General features: G+C 45.3%; 1 protein-coding gene across 1 annotated transcript in view; it reads left to right on the top strand.

Moving 5' to 3' along the window:
• plekhg4b (pleckstrin homology domain containing, family G (with RhoGef domain) member 4B) overlaps positions 1 to 18,833 on the top strand; it is an 85,593-nt gene that overhangs the window by 53,187 nt on the left and 13,573 nt on the right. The window contains exons 12-18 of the mRNA XM_090186994.1: positions 73 to 195; positions 312 to 476; positions 1,327 to 1,502; positions 4,906 to 5,817; positions 6,994 to 7,243; positions 16,282 to 16,371; positions 16,845 to 17,069. Of these exons, the coding sequence (XP_090043120.1) occupies positions 73 to 195; positions 312 to 476; positions 1,327 to 1,502; positions 4,906 to 5,817; positions 6,994 to 7,243; positions 16,282 to 16,371; positions 16,845 to 17,069 (1,941 nt within the window). The remainder of the gene's footprint in view (positions 1 to 72; positions 196 to 311; positions 477 to 1,326; positions 1,503 to 4,905; positions 5,818 to 6,993; positions 7,244 to 16,281; positions 16,372 to 16,844; positions 17,070 to 18,833) is intronic.

Genomic DNA, 18,833 nt, shown 5'->3' on the forward strand with positions numbered 1-18,833 from the left:
ATTCTAAAGTATTGGATGTTAGCGTATTATACAAAAGCCTTACATCCCATCTCCTTCCGTCTCTCGCTCCAGATCAAAGTATGGTTCAGTGTGGAAGGAGAGAAGCACCTCACTGCCCTGGACTCTCTTCCTCTCTCTCTGGCTACGGTCAAAGACATGAGGCAGAGTTTGGAACAGTTCTTTGAGGAGTCAGTTGTAAGTTTAAACATTGTACATTTCTTCCTGACTTGTTGTTTTTTGCTTTAAAAACTGCTTCTAAGACTCTTATAAACTCCATTTCCCATGATCCTCTCCTCTCTGTCTACGTACAGCAGCAGCAGAAGCAGGGTTTACTGCTGGTCAGGCAGTCAGGGGAGTCTCTGCCCAGCTCGGCCTTGCTGGACTTCAAACAGCACCTGGGATCCATCCTGGGCAGAGTGGAGAGGAGGAAGAACCAGCTAGACATCCTCACCAACCTCTACGTGTTCTACGGCTCGGTAAAGACAGACCCAGGATCATTTCCCATTCTTCATTTATTTATCAAGCAAGAGAGATTGAGGGAAAAGGATGTGATCGAGGTGTCTTGGGCTGCATCCCAAATGGCGCTATGAATCCTGGTCAAATAGGGAATAGGGAGCCACTTATGACACAGAATACTGTACGGGTTGATCCTCCTTACTATGCTGCTGTGTTTGAACCTTGACCTATTGATAGATATAATAGATACATATTTTATACATTATATCAATCATATACACTGAGTGTACAAAACATTAAGAACACCTTCCTAATATTGAGTTGCATCCCCCCTTTTACCCTCAGAACAGCCTCAGTTCATCAGGGCATGGAGTCTACAAGGTGTCCAAAGCGTTCCACAGGGATGCTGGCCCATGTTGACTCCAATGCTTCCCACAGTTGTGGCAAGTTGGCTGGATGTCCTTTGGTTGGTGGACTCTCCTTGATACAGTGGAATCTGTTGAGCATGAAAACCCCAGCAGTGTTACAGTTCATGACGTAAACCGGGGGGCCTGACACCTACTACCACATCCCGTTCAAAGGCACTTATAAATATGTTGTCTTGCCCATTCACCCTCTGAATGGAACACATACACAAGCCATGTCTCTAATGGTCTCAAGGCTTAAAAATCCTCCTTTAACCAGGTCTCCTCCCCTTCATCTCCACTGATTGAAGTGGATTTAACAAAGTGACATCAATAAGGGATCATAGATTTCACCTGGATTCACCTGGTCAGTCTGTGTCATTGAAAGAGCAGGTGTTCCTAATGTTTTGTCCACTCAGTGTCTGTTCTAATTCTATTTCTACGTACTATCCGTCCTGTCCTGCAGGCTAACCAGTGGATGGAGCACTGCCAGGACTACCTCCGGCAGCTGAACCTGGAGAGCAGTGGTGTGAGCCTCCCTCCTGCAGTACTTGAGATCCTCCAGGACTATCAGATGGAGGCCTCCACATTCTCCCTGGACAACTTCAGCTCCCTCAATGATATGGTCTTGTCCTTGGACAGGTATACCGCCTGCTGTAAGATAGGCTGGGGAAGGATAGGGTGGGGTAGGGTTGGGTAGGGTAGGATAGGATAAGGTAGGGTAGGATGGGATGGGAAAGAGTAGGATGGGGTAGGATAGGAAAGAGTAGGATGGGGTAGGTTAGGGTGGGGTAGGGTAGGATAGGAAAGAGTAGAATAGGATAGGGTAGGATTAGAAAGAGTAGGGTAGGATAGGATAGGAAAGAATAGCACAGGGTAGGACAGGAAAGAGCAGGATGGGATAGGAAAGAGTAAGATGGGGTGGGATAGGGTAGGATAGGGTATGATAGGAAAGAGTAGATTAGGATAGGGTAGGATAGGCTAGGAAAGAGTAGTACAGAATAGGAAAGAGTAGGATAGGGTAGCATAGGAAAGAGTAGGATAGGGTAGGATAAGAAAGAGTAGGATAGGATAGGAAAGAGTAGGATAAGGGTAGAATAGGAAAGAGTAGGCTATGATAGGGTTGGATAGGAAAGAGAAGGCTAGGATAGGGTTGGATAGGAAAGAGTAGGATAGGGTAGGATAGGAAAGTGTAGGATAGGGTATGAAAGAGTAGCATAGGAAAGAGTAGGATAGGGTAATATATGAAATATTAGGATAGGGTAGGATAGGAAAGAGTAGGGTAGGATAGGAAAGTGTAGGATAGGGTAGGAAAGAGTAGGATAGGAAAGAGTAGGATAGGGTAAGATAGGAAATAGTAGGGTAGGATAGGCTAGGAAAGAGTAGGGTAGGGTTAAATAGGGTAGGGTAGGATAGGGTAGGATAGGAAAGAGTAGGATAGGGTTGGATAGGAAAGAGTAGGATAAGGTAGGATAGGAAAGATTAGGATAGGGTAGGATAGGAAAGAGTAGGATAGGGTAGGATAGGAACGTGTAGGATAGGGTAGGAAAGAGTAGCATAGGAAAGAGTAGGATAGGATAAGATAAGAAAGAGTAGGGTAGGATAGGGTAGGATAGTAAAGAGTAGGATAGGGTAGGGTAAAATATGGTAGGGTAGGGTGGGGTAGAATGGGAAAGAGTAGGATAGGATAGGAAAGAGTAGGATGGGGTAGGATAGGGTAGGATAGGGTAGGATAGGAACAAGTAGAATAGGGTAGGCTATGAAAGGAAAGAGTAGGATGGGGTAGACTAGGGTAGGGTAGCATGGGGTAGGATAGGAAAAAGTAGGATAGGGTAGGTTAGGAAAGGAAAGAGTAGGGTAGCTTCAGCAACAGCTAATGCAGATCCAAATAAGATCCTACATCCTAATAGTATAGCTATAATTTTGTTAATTTCATTGTGAAAAGTTCAGTTAAGTTTTCTGCATCATATTGGCCGCCTTTTTGTCTTTTTTTGGATTCCACTTGCCATTGCTGTTTTAGGAATAGAAAACAATGTGGTTTCATAGAAGGACACAAATCAAAACCTCTTGGACCACGGCCGGCCCGCTCATTAGGCAGGATTAGGCAGTCGCCTATTGAACCTTGGACCACGGCCGGCCCGCTCATTAGGCAGGATTAGGCAGTCGCCTATTGAACCTTGGACCACGGCCGGCCCGCTCATTAGGCAGGATTAGGCAGTCGCCTATTGAACCTTGGACCACGGCCGGCCCGCTCATTAGGCAGGATTAGGCAGTCGCCTATTGAACCTTGGACCACGGCCGGCCCGCTCATTAGGCAGGATTAGGCAGTCGCCTATTGAACCTTGGACCACGGCCGGCCCGCTCATTAGGCAGGATTAGGCAGTCGCCTATTGAACCTTGGACCACGGCCGGCCCGCTCATTAGGCAGGATTAGGCAGTCGCCTATTGAACCTTGGACCACGGCCGGCCCGCTCATTAGGCAGGATTAGGCAGTCGCCTATTGAACCTTGGACCACGGCCGGCCCGCTCATTAGGCAGGATTAGGCAGTCGCCTATTGAACCTTGGACCACGGCCGGCCCGCTCATTAGGCAGGATTAGGCAGTCGCCTATTGAACCTTGGACCACGGCCGGCCCGCTCATTAGGCAGGATTAGGCAGTCGCCTATTGAACCTTGGACCACGGCCGGCCCGCTCATTAGGCAGGATTAGGCAGTCGCCTATTGAACCTTGGACCACGGCCGGCCCGCTCATTAGGCAGGATTAGGCAGTCGCCTATTGAACCTTGGACCACGGCCGGCCCGCTCATTAGGCAGGATTAGGCAGTCGCCTATTGAACCTTGGACCACGGCCGGCCCGCTCATTAGGCAGGATTAGGCAGTCGCCTATTGAACCTTGGACCACGGCCGGCCCGCTCATTAGGCAGGATTAGGCAGTCGCCTATTGAACCTTGGACCACGGCCGGCCCGCTCATTAGGCAGGATTAGGCAGTCGCCTATTGAACCTTGGACCACGGCCGGCCCGCTCATTAGGCAGGATTAGGCAGTCGCCTATTGAACCTTGGACCACGGCCGGCCCGCTCATTAGGCAGGATTAGGCAGTCGCCTATTGAACCTTGGACCACGGCCGGCCCGCTCATTAGGCAGGATTAGGCAGTCGCCTATTGAACCTTGGACCACGGCCGGCCCGCTCATTAGGCAGGATTAGGCAGTCGCCTATTGAACCTTGGACCACGGCCGGCCCGCTCATTAGGCAGGATTAGGCAGTCGCCTATTGAACCTTGGACCACGGCCGGCCCGCTCATTAGGCAGGATTAGGCAGTCGCCTATTGCGGCAGATTGACAAGGACTGCATTTTCTGAACTATTATGTCATAGTAATTATTATTAGACCGTAGTTACCATAGTATTATTATGTCATAGTTATTATTATTAGACCGTAGTTACCATAGTATTATTATTATTATGTCATAGTTATTATTATTATTATGTCATAGTAATTATTATTAGACCGTAGTTACCATAGTATTATTATGTCATAGTTATTATTATTATTATTATGTCATAGTTATTATTATTAGACCGTAGTTACCATAGTATTATTATGTCATAGTTATTATTATTAGACAGTAGTTACCATAGTATTATTATGTCATAGTTATTATTATTAGACTGTAGTTACCATATTATTATTATTATGTCATAGTTATTATTATTATTCTGTCATAGTTATTATTATTATGTCATAGTAATTATTATTATTATTTCATAGTTATTATTATTAGACTGTAGTTGCCATATTATTATTGCTACTAAGCATTATTTGTTTGTTGTTTTTATTTCAAATAATAAATAAGTAATTTAGGGGGCTTTTTTCACTTTGGGGTGCAGTTTCCCCTAAGTACAGATCTAGGATCAGCTTCCCCTCCCCCAATCCTAACCTTCACCATTAGTGGGGGAAATTAAAAACTTACCCCAGATGAGTGTCTTGGGGCAACTTCACACTACACCTGTTTTTTCCACTGACCTTGTCTCTCTCCCTCTGGCCAGCCCCCGGCAGACCCATCAGTGGAACGTCCTGTGGACCAAGTGTCAACAGACCAAGAACCAGCTGGAGGAAACCCTGGCCCAGGCCACAGCAGCAGTTACTGCAGCCTCTAACACTGCAGCCTCTAACTCTGCAGCCTCTGACTCTGCAGCCTCTAACTCTGCAGCCTCTGACTCTGCAGCCTCTAACTCTGCAGCCTCTGACTCTGCAGCCTCTAACTCTGCAGCCTCTGACTCTGAAGCCAGAAATTTAACCAAAGACCCTTCAGAGACTGCAGACAGACAGGGGGGCTGCACTCACACGGAGCAGCAAGGGGCTGCTGGAGCGGACCTTGTTTTACCTGAGCTGCCCACTCTAGGGTCAAGGATCATAGTGTCGTCGCTGGAGTTTGAGGAAGAAACCAAGCCTCACTCCACAGGGCACTTCTCCTCCAACAACAATAAGAGCCCCTCTTCCTGCTCCTTCACCTCCTCCTCCCTCTTCCCCTTCCCCCCCGCCCCAGAGGGAGACCCCCCCTTCCTCAAGCTGCGGCAGAGCCCCTCTCTGTTCGACGACACGGACAGCGACTGCACCAATGACTCCATGGGGGCCGCCTCCTGCCACTCGGAGCCTGTCTATTCGTCCTCTGGGACGCCACTCCACCAGCACCGCCAGCACCGCAAACAGCCGCTCAAGAAGATCATGAAGAAGACGCTGAGCTATGAGCTGCCGGCGGCGCAGGACGGTGGCCACGTTGACACCAGCCACCTGCATGGCTACACAGGGGTGTACATCAAGGGGCTGGAGGTGGCCAACAACGTGTCGGTGGAGAAGAAGCTGCAGAGGCCTGACGTGGTGAGCCCGGCGCTGGGACGCAGCCGCAGCATGTCCTCCCCCACCAGACACCCTGAGGGAGATGGAAAGAAGCATAGCAGGTGAGGGGAAGGGGAAACCTAGTCAGTTGTACAACTAAATGCATTCAACTGAAATGTGTCTTCCTCATTTAACCCAACCCCTCTGAATCAGAGAGGTGCAGGTGGGGGGCTGACTTAATCACCGTCCACGTCTTCGGCGCCCGGGGAACACTGGGTTAACTGCCTTGCTCAGGGGAACAGTGGGTTAACTGCCTTGCTCAGGGGAACAGTGGGTTAACTGCCTTGCTCAGGGGCAAAACGACAGATTTTTACCTTGTCAGTTCAGGGATTCAATCCAGCAACCTTTCGGTTACTGGCCGTACCCGCCAGGCTACAGGACACACTGTCAGCTGAATTAACAAAATAATATTGTCTGTGTTCCAAATGGCACCCTATTCCCAACATAGTGCACTACTTTAGACCATGGCCCTATTCCCTATATAGTGCACTACTTTAGACCATGGCCCTATTCCCTATATAGTGCACTACTTTAGACCAGGGCCCTATTCCTTCCTAGCAACATGAATGAAAAATCTGCCATTTTGGTCAGAAAAACTTTCATTCATTGAATGATAGGATCTCTGTCTCTTCCCTCCTCAACAGTAAATGATAGGATCTCTGTCTCTTCCCTCCTCAACAGTAAATTATAGGATCTCTGTCTCTTCCCTCCTCAACAGTAAATGATAGGATCTCTGTCTCTTCCCTCCTCAACAGTAAATGATAGGATCTCTGTCTCTTCCCTCCTCAACAGTAAATGATAGGATCTCTGTCTCTTCCCTCCTAAAACAGTAAATGATAGGATCTCTGTCTCTTCCCTCCTCAACAGTAAATGATAGGATCTCTGTCTCTTCCCTCCTCAACAGTAAATTATAGGATCTCTGTCTCTTCCCTCCTCAACAGTAAATTATAGGATCTCTGTCTCTTCCCTCCTCAACAGTAAATGATAGGATCTCTGTCTCTTCCCTCCTCAACAGTAAATTATAGGATCTCTGTCTCTTCCCTCCTCAACAGTAAATGATAGGATCTCTGTCTCTTCCCTCCTCAACAGTAAATGATAGGATCTCTGTCTCTTCCCTCCTCAACAGTAAATGATAGGATCTCTGTCTCTTCCCTCCTAAAACAGTAAATGATAGGATCTCTGTCTCTTCCCTCCTCAACAGTAAATGATAGGATCTCTGTCTCTTCCGTCCTCAACAGTAAAGTGCAGCACATCATGGCTGAGATGATCTCCACAGAGAGGGAGTATGTGCGTTCCCTCAGCTACGTCATCGAGCACTACTTCCCAGAGATGGAGCGTCTGGACCTGCCTCAGGATCTCTGGGGGAAACGCAGTATTATCTTTGGCAACATGGAGAAACTGTGTAACTTCCACTGCCAGTACTTCCTGAAAGAGCTGGAAGCCTCCGCCCACTCTCCCCTGTCCATCAGCAGCTGCTTCCTCAGACACGTGAGTCATGGTGACAGACAGACAGACAGACAGACAGACAGACAGGCAGGCAGGCAGGCAGGCAGGCAGGCAGGCAGGCAGGCAGGCGGAGGGGGAGAGAGAGAGAGAGGCAGGCAGGGAGAGGAATAGAGAGAGAGAGAGGCAGACACTCTCCCCTGTCTATCAGCAGCTACTTCCTCAGACACATGAGTCATGGTGACAGACAGACAGACAGACAGACTCTCCCCTGTCTATCAGCAGCTACTTCCTCAGACACATGAGTCATGGTGACAGACAGACAGACAGACAGACTCTCCCCTGTCTATCAGCAGCTACTTCCTCAGACACATGAGTCATGGTGACAGACAGACAGACAGACAGACTCTCCCCTGTCTATCAGCAGCTACTTCCTCAGACACATGAGTCATGGTGACAGACAGACAGACAGACAGACTCTCCCCTGTCTATCAGCAGTTACTTCCTCAGACACATGAGTCATGGTGACAGACAGACAGACAGACAGACTCTCCCCTGTCTATCAGCAGCTACTTCCTCAGACACATGAGTCATGGTGACAGACAGACAGACAGACAGACAGACTCTCCCCTGTCTATCAGCAGCTACTTCCTCAGACACATGAGTCATGGTGACAGACAGACAGACAGACAGACTCTCCCCTGTCTATCAGCAGCTACTTCCTCAGACACATGAGTCATGGTGACAGACAGACAGACAGACAGACTCTCCCCTGTCTATCAGCAGCTACTTCCTCAGACACATGAGTCATGGTGACAGACAGACAGACAGACAGACTCTCCCCTGTCTATCAGCAGCTACTTCCTCAGACACATGAGTCATGGTGACAGACAGACAGACAGACAGACAGACAGACAGACAGACAGACAGACAGACAGACAGACAGACAGACAGACTCTCCCCTGTCTATCAGCAGCTACTTCCTCAGACACATGAGTCATGGTGACAGACAGACAGACTCTCCCCTGTCTATCAGCAGCTACTTCCTCAGACACATGAGTCATGGTGACAGACAGACAGACAGACAGACTCTCCCCTGTCTATCAGCAGCTACTTCCTTAGACACATGAGTCATGGTGACAGACAGACAGACAGACAGACTCTCCCCTGTCTATCAGCAGCTACTTCCTCAGACACATGAGTCATGGTGACAGACAGACAGACAGACAGACTCTCCCCTGTCTATCAGCAGCTACTTCCTCAGACACATGAGTCATGGTGACAGACAGACAGACAGACAGACTCTCCCCTGTCTATCAGCAGCTACTTCCTCAGACACATGAGTCATGGTGACAGACAGACAGACAGACTCTCCCCTGTCTATCAGCAGCTACTTCCTCAGACACATGAGTCTTAAGATGAGTGCACAACTCTTTTTTTTTTTACCAGGATCACAGACATCAACATGAGGGTAATGTTTTGTACTGCTAGGCGCTGTTAGAGCCAGAGCAGCAAACTAGCTTTAAAACAGCAACATTTCTCTACACCCCATGGCAAACTGTGAGCAACTGTGTCCCCTCATGATGATCAGATATGTTGTGGTTCCCACCACCCATCAAAGTTGCCCATCCCTGTCCTAGACAGACAGACTTTAGTCTGTAGCCTCAGGCTAGAAACAGGCACACTGCTGGAAACACAATACAAGACAATACACTAGAGAGACCCAATGACCTCCTCTCTCTGACAGGCTGGTTGATATTCAGCTCAGTCAGACCAGATACATTCCATATGCTTTATTATTATGACAGAATTAAAGACGTACATTAAAGAAGTCACTAAAAATGTGTCCCAAACTACTGCAAATGAATGTGAGGTGCAACTCTCTCCATATATAAAACAAGTGTGATTTGATTAAATATTAGTTTGAAAAGATTGAACAATTGTGATGTTTCAGTCTATGAGGCCCTTCATCAGATCTCTGGTCCAGGTCCTGTAGGGAAGTCAGTGGTATGGAAACATAACAAGGGGAGGGAGGGAGGGAGGGAGGGAGGGAGGGAGGGAGGGAGGGAGGGAGGGAGGGAGGGAGGGAGGGAGGGAGGGAGAGAGAGGAGGGAGAGAGGAGGGAGAGAGAGAGAGAGAGAGAGAGAGAAAGAGGAGAGAGAGAGAGAGGAGGGAGAGAGGAGGGAGAGAGAGAGAGAGAGAGAGAGAGAGAGAAAGAGGAGAGAGAGAGAGAGGAGGGAGAGAGGAGGGAGAGAGAGAGAGAGAGAGAGAGAGAGAGAGAGGAGGGAGAGAGAGAGAGAGGAGGGAGAGAGAGAGAGAGGAGGGAGAGAGAGAGAGGAGGGAGGGAGAGAGAGAGAGAGAGAGAGAGAGAGAGAGAGAGAGAGAGAGAGAGAGAAGAGAGAGTCACAGTGCCCTGGGGCTGGGAACTGACACACTAAAACCCAGTGACCTAGTTCTAGCAGAGTGATCTACATATTGGACTGTCTGTTGTCGTTCACCAACTTTCTTAAGAAAACACAAACACTCTTGTAATGATTTGACGTTTTGAGGTGGGCTTTTACCGGAGGCCTTTTCTCTTGTCCACAACTACAAGTATAAGACGAGTCAACGACGTGACCGGGGTATGAGTTGACAGAATAGGATTTTTATTGGACAGTTACCTTAAAATAAAAAATGTTCTTTTAAACATGTGTTACTATTGGTGGGTTCCTAACTCACTCAACTATAAACCAATATATGTTGAGGTTTTAGTTAAAATCTGATGGAATCCTAATGGTTGGTTGATGGAATCCTAATGGTTGGTTGATGCAACCCTAATGGTTGGTTGATGGTATTCTAATGGTTGGTTGATAATATTCTAGTGGTTGGTTGATGGTATCCTATTGGTTGGTTGATACAACCCTAATGGTTGGTTGATGGTATTCTAATGGTTGGTTGATGGTATCCTATTGGTTGGTTGATGCAACCCTAATGGTTGGTTGATAATATTCTAATGGTTGGTTGATGGAACCCTAATGGTTGGTTGATGGTATTCGAATGGTTGGTTGATGGAATCCTAATGGTTGGTTGATAATATTCTAATGGTTGGTTGATGCAACCCTAATGGTTGGTTGATGGTATTCTAATGGTTGGTTGATGGAATCCTAATGGTTGGTTGATGGAATCCTAATGGTTGGTTAATGGAATCCTAATGGTTGGTTGATGGAATCCTAATGGTTGGTTAATGGAATCCTAATGGTTGGTTAATGGAATCCTAATGGTTGGTTGATGGAGTCCTAATGGTTGGTTAATGGAATCCTAATGGTTGGTTGATGGAATCCTAATGGTTGGTTGATGGTATCCTAATGGTCGGTTGATGGAATCCTAATGGTTGGTTGATGGAATCCTAATGATTGGTTGATGGAATCCTAATGGTTGGTTAATGGAATCCTAATGGTTGGTTGATGGAATCCTAATGGTTGGTTGATGGTATCCTAATGGTTGGTTGATAATATTCTAGTGGTTGGTTGATGGAATCCTAATGGTTGGTTGATGGAATCCTAATGGTTGGTTGATGGAATCCTAATGGTTGGTTAATGGAATCCTAATGGTTGGTTGATGGTATCCTAATGGTTGGTTGATAATATTCTAGTGGTTGGTTGATGGTATTCTAATGGTTGGTTGATGGAATCCTAATGGTTGGTTGATGGTATCCTAATGGTTGGTTGATAATATTCTAGTGGTTGGTTGATGGTATTCTAATGGTTGGTTGATGGTATTCTAATGGTTGGTTGATGGTATCCTAATGGTTGGTTGATAATATTCTAGTGGTTGGTTGATGGTATTCTAATGGTTGGTTGATGGTATTCTAATGGTTGGTTGATGGTATCCTAATGGTTGGTTGATAATATTCTAGTGGTTGGTTGATGGAATCCTAATGGTTGGTTAATGGAATCCTAATGGTTGGTTGATGGTATTCTAATGGTTGGTTGATGGAATCCTAATGGTTGGTTAATGGAATCCTAATGGTTGGTTGATGGAATCCTAATGGTTGGTTGATGGTATCCTAATGGTCGGTTGATGGAATCCTAATGGTTGGTTGATGGAATCCTAATGGTTGGTTAATGGAATCCTAATGGTTGGTTAATGGAATCCTAATGGTTGGTTGATGGAATCCTAATGGTTGGTTGATGGTATCCTAATGGTTGGTTGATAATATTCTAGTGGTTGGTTGATGGAATCCTAATGGTTGGTTGATGGAATCCTAATGGTTGGTTGATGGTATCCTAATGGTTGGTTGATGGAATCCTAGGTTGGTTGATGGAATCCTAATGGTTGGTTGATGGAATCCTAATGGTTGGTTAATGGAATCCTAATGGTTGGTTGATGGTATCCTAATGGTTGGTTGATAATATTCTAGTGGTTGGTTGATGGTATTCTAATGGTTGGTTGATGGAATCCTAATGGTTGGTTGATGGTATCCTAATGGTTGGTTGATAATATTCTAGTGGTTGGTTGATGGTATTCTAATGGTTGGTTGATGGTATTCTAATGGTTGGTTGATGGTATCCTAATGGTTGGTTGATAATATTCTAGTGGTTGGTTGATGGTATTCTAATGGTTGGTTGATGGTATTCTAATGGTTGGTTGATGGTATCCTAATGGTTGGTTGATAATATTCTAGTGGTTGGTTGATGGAATCCTAATGGTTGGTTAATGGAATCCTAATGGTTGGTTGATGGTATTCTAATGGTTGGTTGATGGAATCCTAATGGTTGGTTAATGGAATCCTAATGGTTGGTTAATGGAATCCTAATGGTTGGTTGATGGAATCCTAATGGTTGGTTGATGGAATCCTAATGGTTGGTTGATGGAATCCTAATGGTTGGTTAATGGAATCCTAATGGTTGGTTGATGGAATCCTAATGGTTGGTTGATGGAATCCTAATGGTTGGTTGATGGAATCCTAATGGTTGGTTGATGGAATCCTAATGGTTGGTTGATGGAATCCTAATGGTTGGTTGATAATATTCTAGTGGTTGGTTGATGGAATCCTAATGGTTGGTTGATGGAATCCTAATGGTTGGTTGATGGAATCCTAATGGTTGGTTGATGGTATCCCAATGGTTGGTTGATAATATTCTAATGGTTGGTTGATGGAATCCTAATGGTTGGTTAATGGAATCCTAATGGTTGGTTGATGGTATCCTAATGGTTGGTTGATAATATTCTAGTGGTTGGTTGATGGTATTCTAATGGTTGGTTGATGGTATTCTAATGGTTGGTTGATGGTATCCTAATGGTTGGTTGATAATATTCTAGTGGTTGGTTGATGGAATCCTAATGGTTGGTTGATGGAATCCTAATGGTTGGTTGATAATATTCTAGTGGTTGGTTGATGGTATTCTAATGGTTGGTTGATGGAATCCTAATGGTTGGTTGATGGTATCCTAATGGTTGGTTGATAATATTCTAGTGGTTGGTTGATGGTATTCTAATGGTTGGTTGATGGTATTCTAATGGTTGGTTGATGGTATCCTAATGGTTGGTTGATAATATTCTAGTGGTTGGTTGATGGTATTCTAATGGTTGGTTGATGGTATTCTAATGGTTGGTTGATGGTATCCTAATGGTTGGTTGATAATATTCTAGTGGTTGGTTGATGGAATCCTAATGGTTGGTTGATGGAATCCTAATGGTTGGTTGATGGTATTCTAGTGGTTGGTTGATGGTATTCTAGTGGTTGGTTGATGGAATCCTAATGGTTGGTTGATGGTATTCTAGTGGTTGGTTGATGGTATTCTAGTGGTTGGTTGATGGTATTCTAGTGGTTGGTTGATGGTATTCTAGTGGTTGGTTGATGGAATCCTAATGGTTGGTTGATGGTATTCTAGTGGTTGGTTGATGGTATTCTAGTGGTTGGTTGATGGTATTCTAGTGGTTGGTTGATGGAATCCTAATGGTTGGTTGATGGTATTCTTGTGGTTGGTTGATGGAATCCTAATGGTTGGTTGATGGTATTCTAATGGTTGGTTGATGGTATTCTAGTGGTTGGTTGATGGTATTCTAGTGGTTGGTTGATGGTATTCTAGTGGTTGGTTGATGGAATCCTAATGGTTGGTTGATGGTATTCTAGTGGTTGGTTGATGGTATTCTAATGGTTGGTTGATGGAATCCTAATGGTTGGTTGATGGAATCCTAATGGTTGGTTGATGGTATTCTAGTGGTTGGTTGATGGTATCCTAATGGTTGGTTGATAATATTCTAGTGGTTGGTTGATGGAATCCTAATGGTTGGTTGATGGAATCCTAATGGTTGGTTGATGGAATCCTAATGGTTGGTTGATGGAATCCTAATGGTTGGTTGATGGAATCCTAATGGTTGGTTGATGGAATCCTCATGGTTGGTTGATGGAATCCTAATGGTTGGTTGATGGAATCCTAATTGTTGGTTGATGGAATCCTAATGGTTGGTTGATGGAATCCTAATGGTTGGTTAATGGAATCCTAATGGTTGGTTGATGGAATCCTAATGGTTGGTTAATGGTATCCTAATGGTTGGTTGATGGAATCCTAATGGTTGGTTAATGGAATCCTAATGGTTGGTTATTGGAATCCTAATGGTTGGTTGATGGTATTCTAATGGTTGGTTGATGGAATCCTAATGGTTGGTTGATGGAATCCTAATGGTTGGTTGATGGAATCCTAATGGTTGGTTGATAATATTCTAGTGGTTGGTTGATGGAATCCTAATGATTGTTGATGGAATCCTAATGGTTGGTTGATAATATTCTAGTGGTTGGTTGATGGTATTCTAATGGTTGGTTAATGGAATCCTAATGGTTGGTTGATGGAATCCTAATGGTTGGTTGATGGTATTCTAATGGTTGGTTAATGGAATCCTAATGGTTGGTTGATGGTATCCTAATGGTTGGTTGATAATATTATAGTGGTTGGTTGATGGTATTCTAATGGTTGGTTGATGGAATCCTAATGGTTGGTTGATGGAATCAAGGCCTCATGAGCTAAATGAGTCTCCGTGTTTAGGCCCAGCGCAGAACACCGGTTCCGCGTCCCAAATGGCACCCTATTCCCTAAATAATGCACCTTATTCTCTATGGGCCCTATTCAAAAGTAATGCACTATATAGGGAATAGGGTGTCATTTGGAACACATCCTGTGTGTGTACCTTTGACTGTAGTCAGAGTGGTAACTTGTTATTCCTGTGTGCAGGAGGATCAGTTTGACTGTAGTCAGAGTGGTAACTTGTTATTCCTGTGTGCAGGAGGATCAGTTTGACTGTCGTCAGAGTGGTAACTTGTTATTCCTGTGTGCAGGAGGATCAGTTTGACTGTAGTCAGAGTGGTAACTTGTTATTCCTGTGTGCAGGAGGATCAGTTTGACTGTAGTCAGAGTGGTAACTTGTTATTCCTGTGTGCAGGAGGATCAGTTTGACTGTAGTCAGAGTGGTAACTTGTTATTCCTGTGTGCAGGAGGATCAGTTTGACTGTAGTCAGAGTGGTAACTTGTTATTCCTGTGTGCAGGAGGATCAGTTTGACTGTCGTCAGAGTGGTAACTTGTTATTCCTGTGTGCAGGAGGATCAGTTTGACTGTAGTCAGAGTGGTAACTTGTTATTCCTGTGTGCAGGAGGATCAGTTTGACTGTAGTCAGAGTGGTAACTTGTTATTCCTGTGTGCAGGAGGATCAGTTTGACTATAGTCAGAGTGGTAACTTGTTATTCCTGTGTGCAGGAGGATCAGTTTGACTGTAGTCAGAGTGGTAACTTGTTATTCCTGTGTGCAGGAGGATCAGTTTGACTGTCGTCAGAGTGGTAACTTGTTATTCCTGTGTGCAGGAGGATCAGTTTGACTGTAGTCAGAGTGGTAACTTGTTATTCCTGTGTGCAGGAGGATCAGTTTGACTATAGTCAGAGTGGTAACTTGTTATTCCTGTGTGCAGGAGGATCAGTTTGACTGTAGTCAGAGTGGTAACTTGTTAATCCTGTGTGCAGGAGGATCAGTTTGACTGTCGTCAGAGTGGTAACTTGTTATTCCTGTGTGCAGGAGGATCAGTTTGACTGTCGTCAGAGTGGTAACTTGTTAATCCTGTGTGCAGGAGGATCAGTTTGACTGTAGTCAGAGTGGTAACTTGTTATTCCTGTGTGCAGGAGGATCAGTTTGACTGTCGTCAGAGTGGTAACTTGTTAATCCTGTGTGCAGGAGGATCAGTTTGACTGTAGTCAGAGTGGTAACTTGTTATTCCTGTGTGCAGGAGGATCAGTTTGACTGTAGTCAGAGTGGTAACTTGTTATTCCTGTGTGCAGGAGGATCAGTTTGACTGTAGTCAGAGTGGTAACTTGTTATTCCTGTGTGCAGGAGGATCAGTTTGACTGTCGTCAGAGTGGTAACTTGTTATTCCTGTGTGCAGGAGGATCAGTTTGACTGTAGTCAGAGTGGTAACTTGTTATTCCTGTGTGCAGGAGGATCAGTTTGACTGTCGTCAGAGTGGTAACTTGTTATTCCTGTGTGCAGGAGGATCAGTTTGACTGTAGTCAGAGTGGTAACTTGTTATTCCTGTGTGCAGGAGGATCAGTTTGACTGTAGTCAGAGTGGTAACTTGTTAATCCTGTGTGCAGGAGGATCAGTTTGACTGTCGTCAGAGTGGTAACTTGTGATTCCTGTGTGCAGGAGGATCAGTTTGACTGTAGTCAGAGTGGTAACTTGTTATTCCTGTGTGCAGGAGGATCAGTTTGACTGTCGTCAGAGTGGTAACTTGTTATTCCTGTGTGCAGGAGGATCAGTTTGACTGTAGTCAGAGTGGTAACTTGTTATTCCTGTGTGCAGGAGGATCAGTTTGACTGTCGTCAGAGTGGTAACTTGTTATTCCTGTGTGCAGGAGGATCAGTTTGACTGTAGTCAGAGTGGTAACTTGTTATTCCTGTGTGCAGGAGGATCAGTTTGACTGTAGTCAGAGTGGTAACTTGTTATTCCTGTGTGCAGGAGGATCAGTTTGACTGTCGTCAGAGTGGTAACTTGTTAATCCTGTGTGCAGGAGGATCAGTTTGACTGTAGTCAGAGTGGTAACTTGTTATTCCTGTGTGCAGGAGGATCAGTTTGGAATGTACGCTCTCTACAGCAAGAACAAGCCTCAGTCTGACGCTCTACTCACCAGCCACGGGAATGGATTCTTTAAGGTGCGTCTGAAACGCCTCTGGTTACTACCATTCTAGGATCAGCTGTACTAACACCAGACCTAACCTTTAACCAATATGAAACTACTTCACAGCAACAGGCTAATTGTAAAGTTGTGTGAGCCTAACAACATATAGGGTGCTACTAATGTATATCCGCTAGTTCTACACTGAGTAACATTAGAATTCCCATTGTCAAACTTTACATAGCTACTGGACGTCTACCTATGTAGAATGGAAGAGTTGAATTGACATCAGAATTCCCATTTAGAAAAGCTATTGTACATCTACATACAGAGTCCTACATCCCCTCTCATCCTCCTCTATGTGTGTGTCTGCTATCCAGAACAACCAGTTGGAGCTGGGTGTTAAGATGGACCTGGTGTCCTACCTGTCTGTTGGTCTGTTTTATCTTTCTGTATGTATCCTGACCTCTGACCTCTACCCTCTGACCTCTAACCCGTCTGTCTCCCCAGAACAAGCAGTTGGAGCTGGGTGATAAGATGGACCTGGCGTCCTACCTGCTGAAGCCTATCCAGAGGATGTCTAAGTACGCCCTGCTGCTGAAGGACCTGATCAAGGAGTGTGGTCAGTCCCAGGAACAGGAGCTCTCTGACCTCCGCACCGCAGAGGAGATGGTTAAGTTCCAGCTGCGCCACGGAAATGACCTGCTGGCCATGGACGCCATCCGAGGATGTGATGTAAGTTGGGGGGATGGAGCAGTAGAGCAGTAGAGCAGTAGAGTAGTAGAGTAGTAGAGCAGTAGAGCAGTAGAGTAGTAGAGCAGTAGAGTAGTAGAGTAGTAGAGTAGTAGAGTAGTAGAGTAGTAGAGCAGTAGAGCAGTAGAGTAGTAGATCAGTAGAGCAGTAGAGCAGTAGAGTAGTAGAGTAGTAGAGTAGTAGAGTAGTAGAGTAGTAGAGTAGTAGAGTAGTAGAGTAGTAGAGCAGTAGAGTAGTAGAGTAGTAGAGCAGTAGAGCAGTAGAGTAGTAGAGCAGTAGAGTAGTAGAGTAGTAGAGTAGTAGAGTAGTAGAGCTGTAGAGTAGTAGAGTAGTAGAGTAGTAGAGCAGTAGATCAGTAGAGCAGTAGAGCAGTAGAGTAGTAGAGTAGTAGAGCAGTAGAGCAGTAGAGTAGTAGAGTAGTAGAGCAGTAGAGCAGTAGAGTAGTAGAGCAGTAGAGTAGTAGAGCAGTAGAGTAGTAGAGCAGTAGAGTAGTAGAGTAGTAGAGCAGTAGAGCAGTAGAGTAGTAGATCAGTAGAGCAGTAGAGCAGTAGAGTAGTAGAGTAGTAGAGCAGTAGAGCAGTAGAGTAGTAGAGCAGTAGAGTAGTAGAGTAGTAGAGTAGTAGAGTAGTAGAGCAGTAGAGTAGTAGAGTAGTAGAGTAGTAGAGTAGTAGAGCAGTAGAGCAGTAGAGCAGTAGAGCAGTAGAGTAGTAGAGCAGTAGAGTAGTAGAGTAGTAGAGTAGTAGAGCAGTAGATCAGTAGAGCAGTAGATCAGTAGAGCAGTAGAGCAGTAGATCAGTAGAGTAGTAGAGTAGTAGATCAGTAGAGCAGTAGAGCAGTAGATCAGTAGAGCAGTAGATCAGTAGAGCAGTAGATCAGTAGAGCAGTAGAGCAGTAGATCAGTAGAGCAGTAGAGCAGTAGATCAGTAGAGTAGTAGAGTAGTAGAGCAGTAGAGCAGTAGAGCAGTAGATCAGTAGATCAGTAGAGCAGTAGAGTAGTAGAGCAGTAGAGCAGTAGAGTAGTAGAGCAGTAGAGCTGTAGATCAGTAGAGTAGTAGAGCAGTAGAGCAGTAGAGCAGTAGAGTAGTAGAGCAGTAGATCAGTAGAGTAGTAGAGCAGTAGAGCAGTAGAGCAGTAGAGCAGTAGATCAGTAGAGTAGTAGAGCAGTAGAGCAGTAGAGCAGTAGAGCAGTAGAGTAGTAGAGCAGTAGAGCAGTAGAGCAGTAGAGCAGTAGAGTAGTAGAGCAGTAGAGCTGTAGATCAGTAGAGTAGTAGAGCAGTAGAGCAGTAGAGCAGTAGAGCAGTAGATCAGTAGAGTAGTAGAGCAGTAGAGCAGTAGAGCAGTAGAGCAGTAGATCAGTAGAGTAGTAGAGCAGTAGAGCAGTAGAGCAGTAGATCAGTAGAGTAGTAGAGCAGTAGAGCAGTAGAGCAGTAGAGCAGTAGAGTAGTAGAGCAGTAGAGCTGTAGATCAGTAGAGTAGTAGAGCAGTAGAGCAGTAGAGCAGTAGATCAGTAGAGTAGTAGAGCAGTAGAGCAGTAGAGCAGTAGATCAGTAGAGTAGTAGAGCAGTAGAGCAGTAGAGCAGTAGAGCAGTAGAGTAGTAGAGCAGTAGAGCTGTAGATCAGTAGATCAGTAGAGCAGTAGAGCTGTAGAGCAGTAGAGCTGTAGATCAGTAGAGCTGTAGATCAGTAGAGCTGTAGAGCAGTAGAGCAGTAGAGCTGTAGAGCAGTAGAGCTGTAGAGCAGTAGATC

Source organism: Oncorhynchus mykiss, chromosome 2 (assembly GCF_057628025.1).
Source record: "Oncorhynchus mykiss isolate SJ-2025 chromosome 2, ASM5762802v1, whole genome shotgun sequence".
NCBI lineage: Eukaryota > Metazoa > Chordata > Actinopteri > Salmoniformes > Salmonidae > Oncorhynchus > Oncorhynchus mykiss.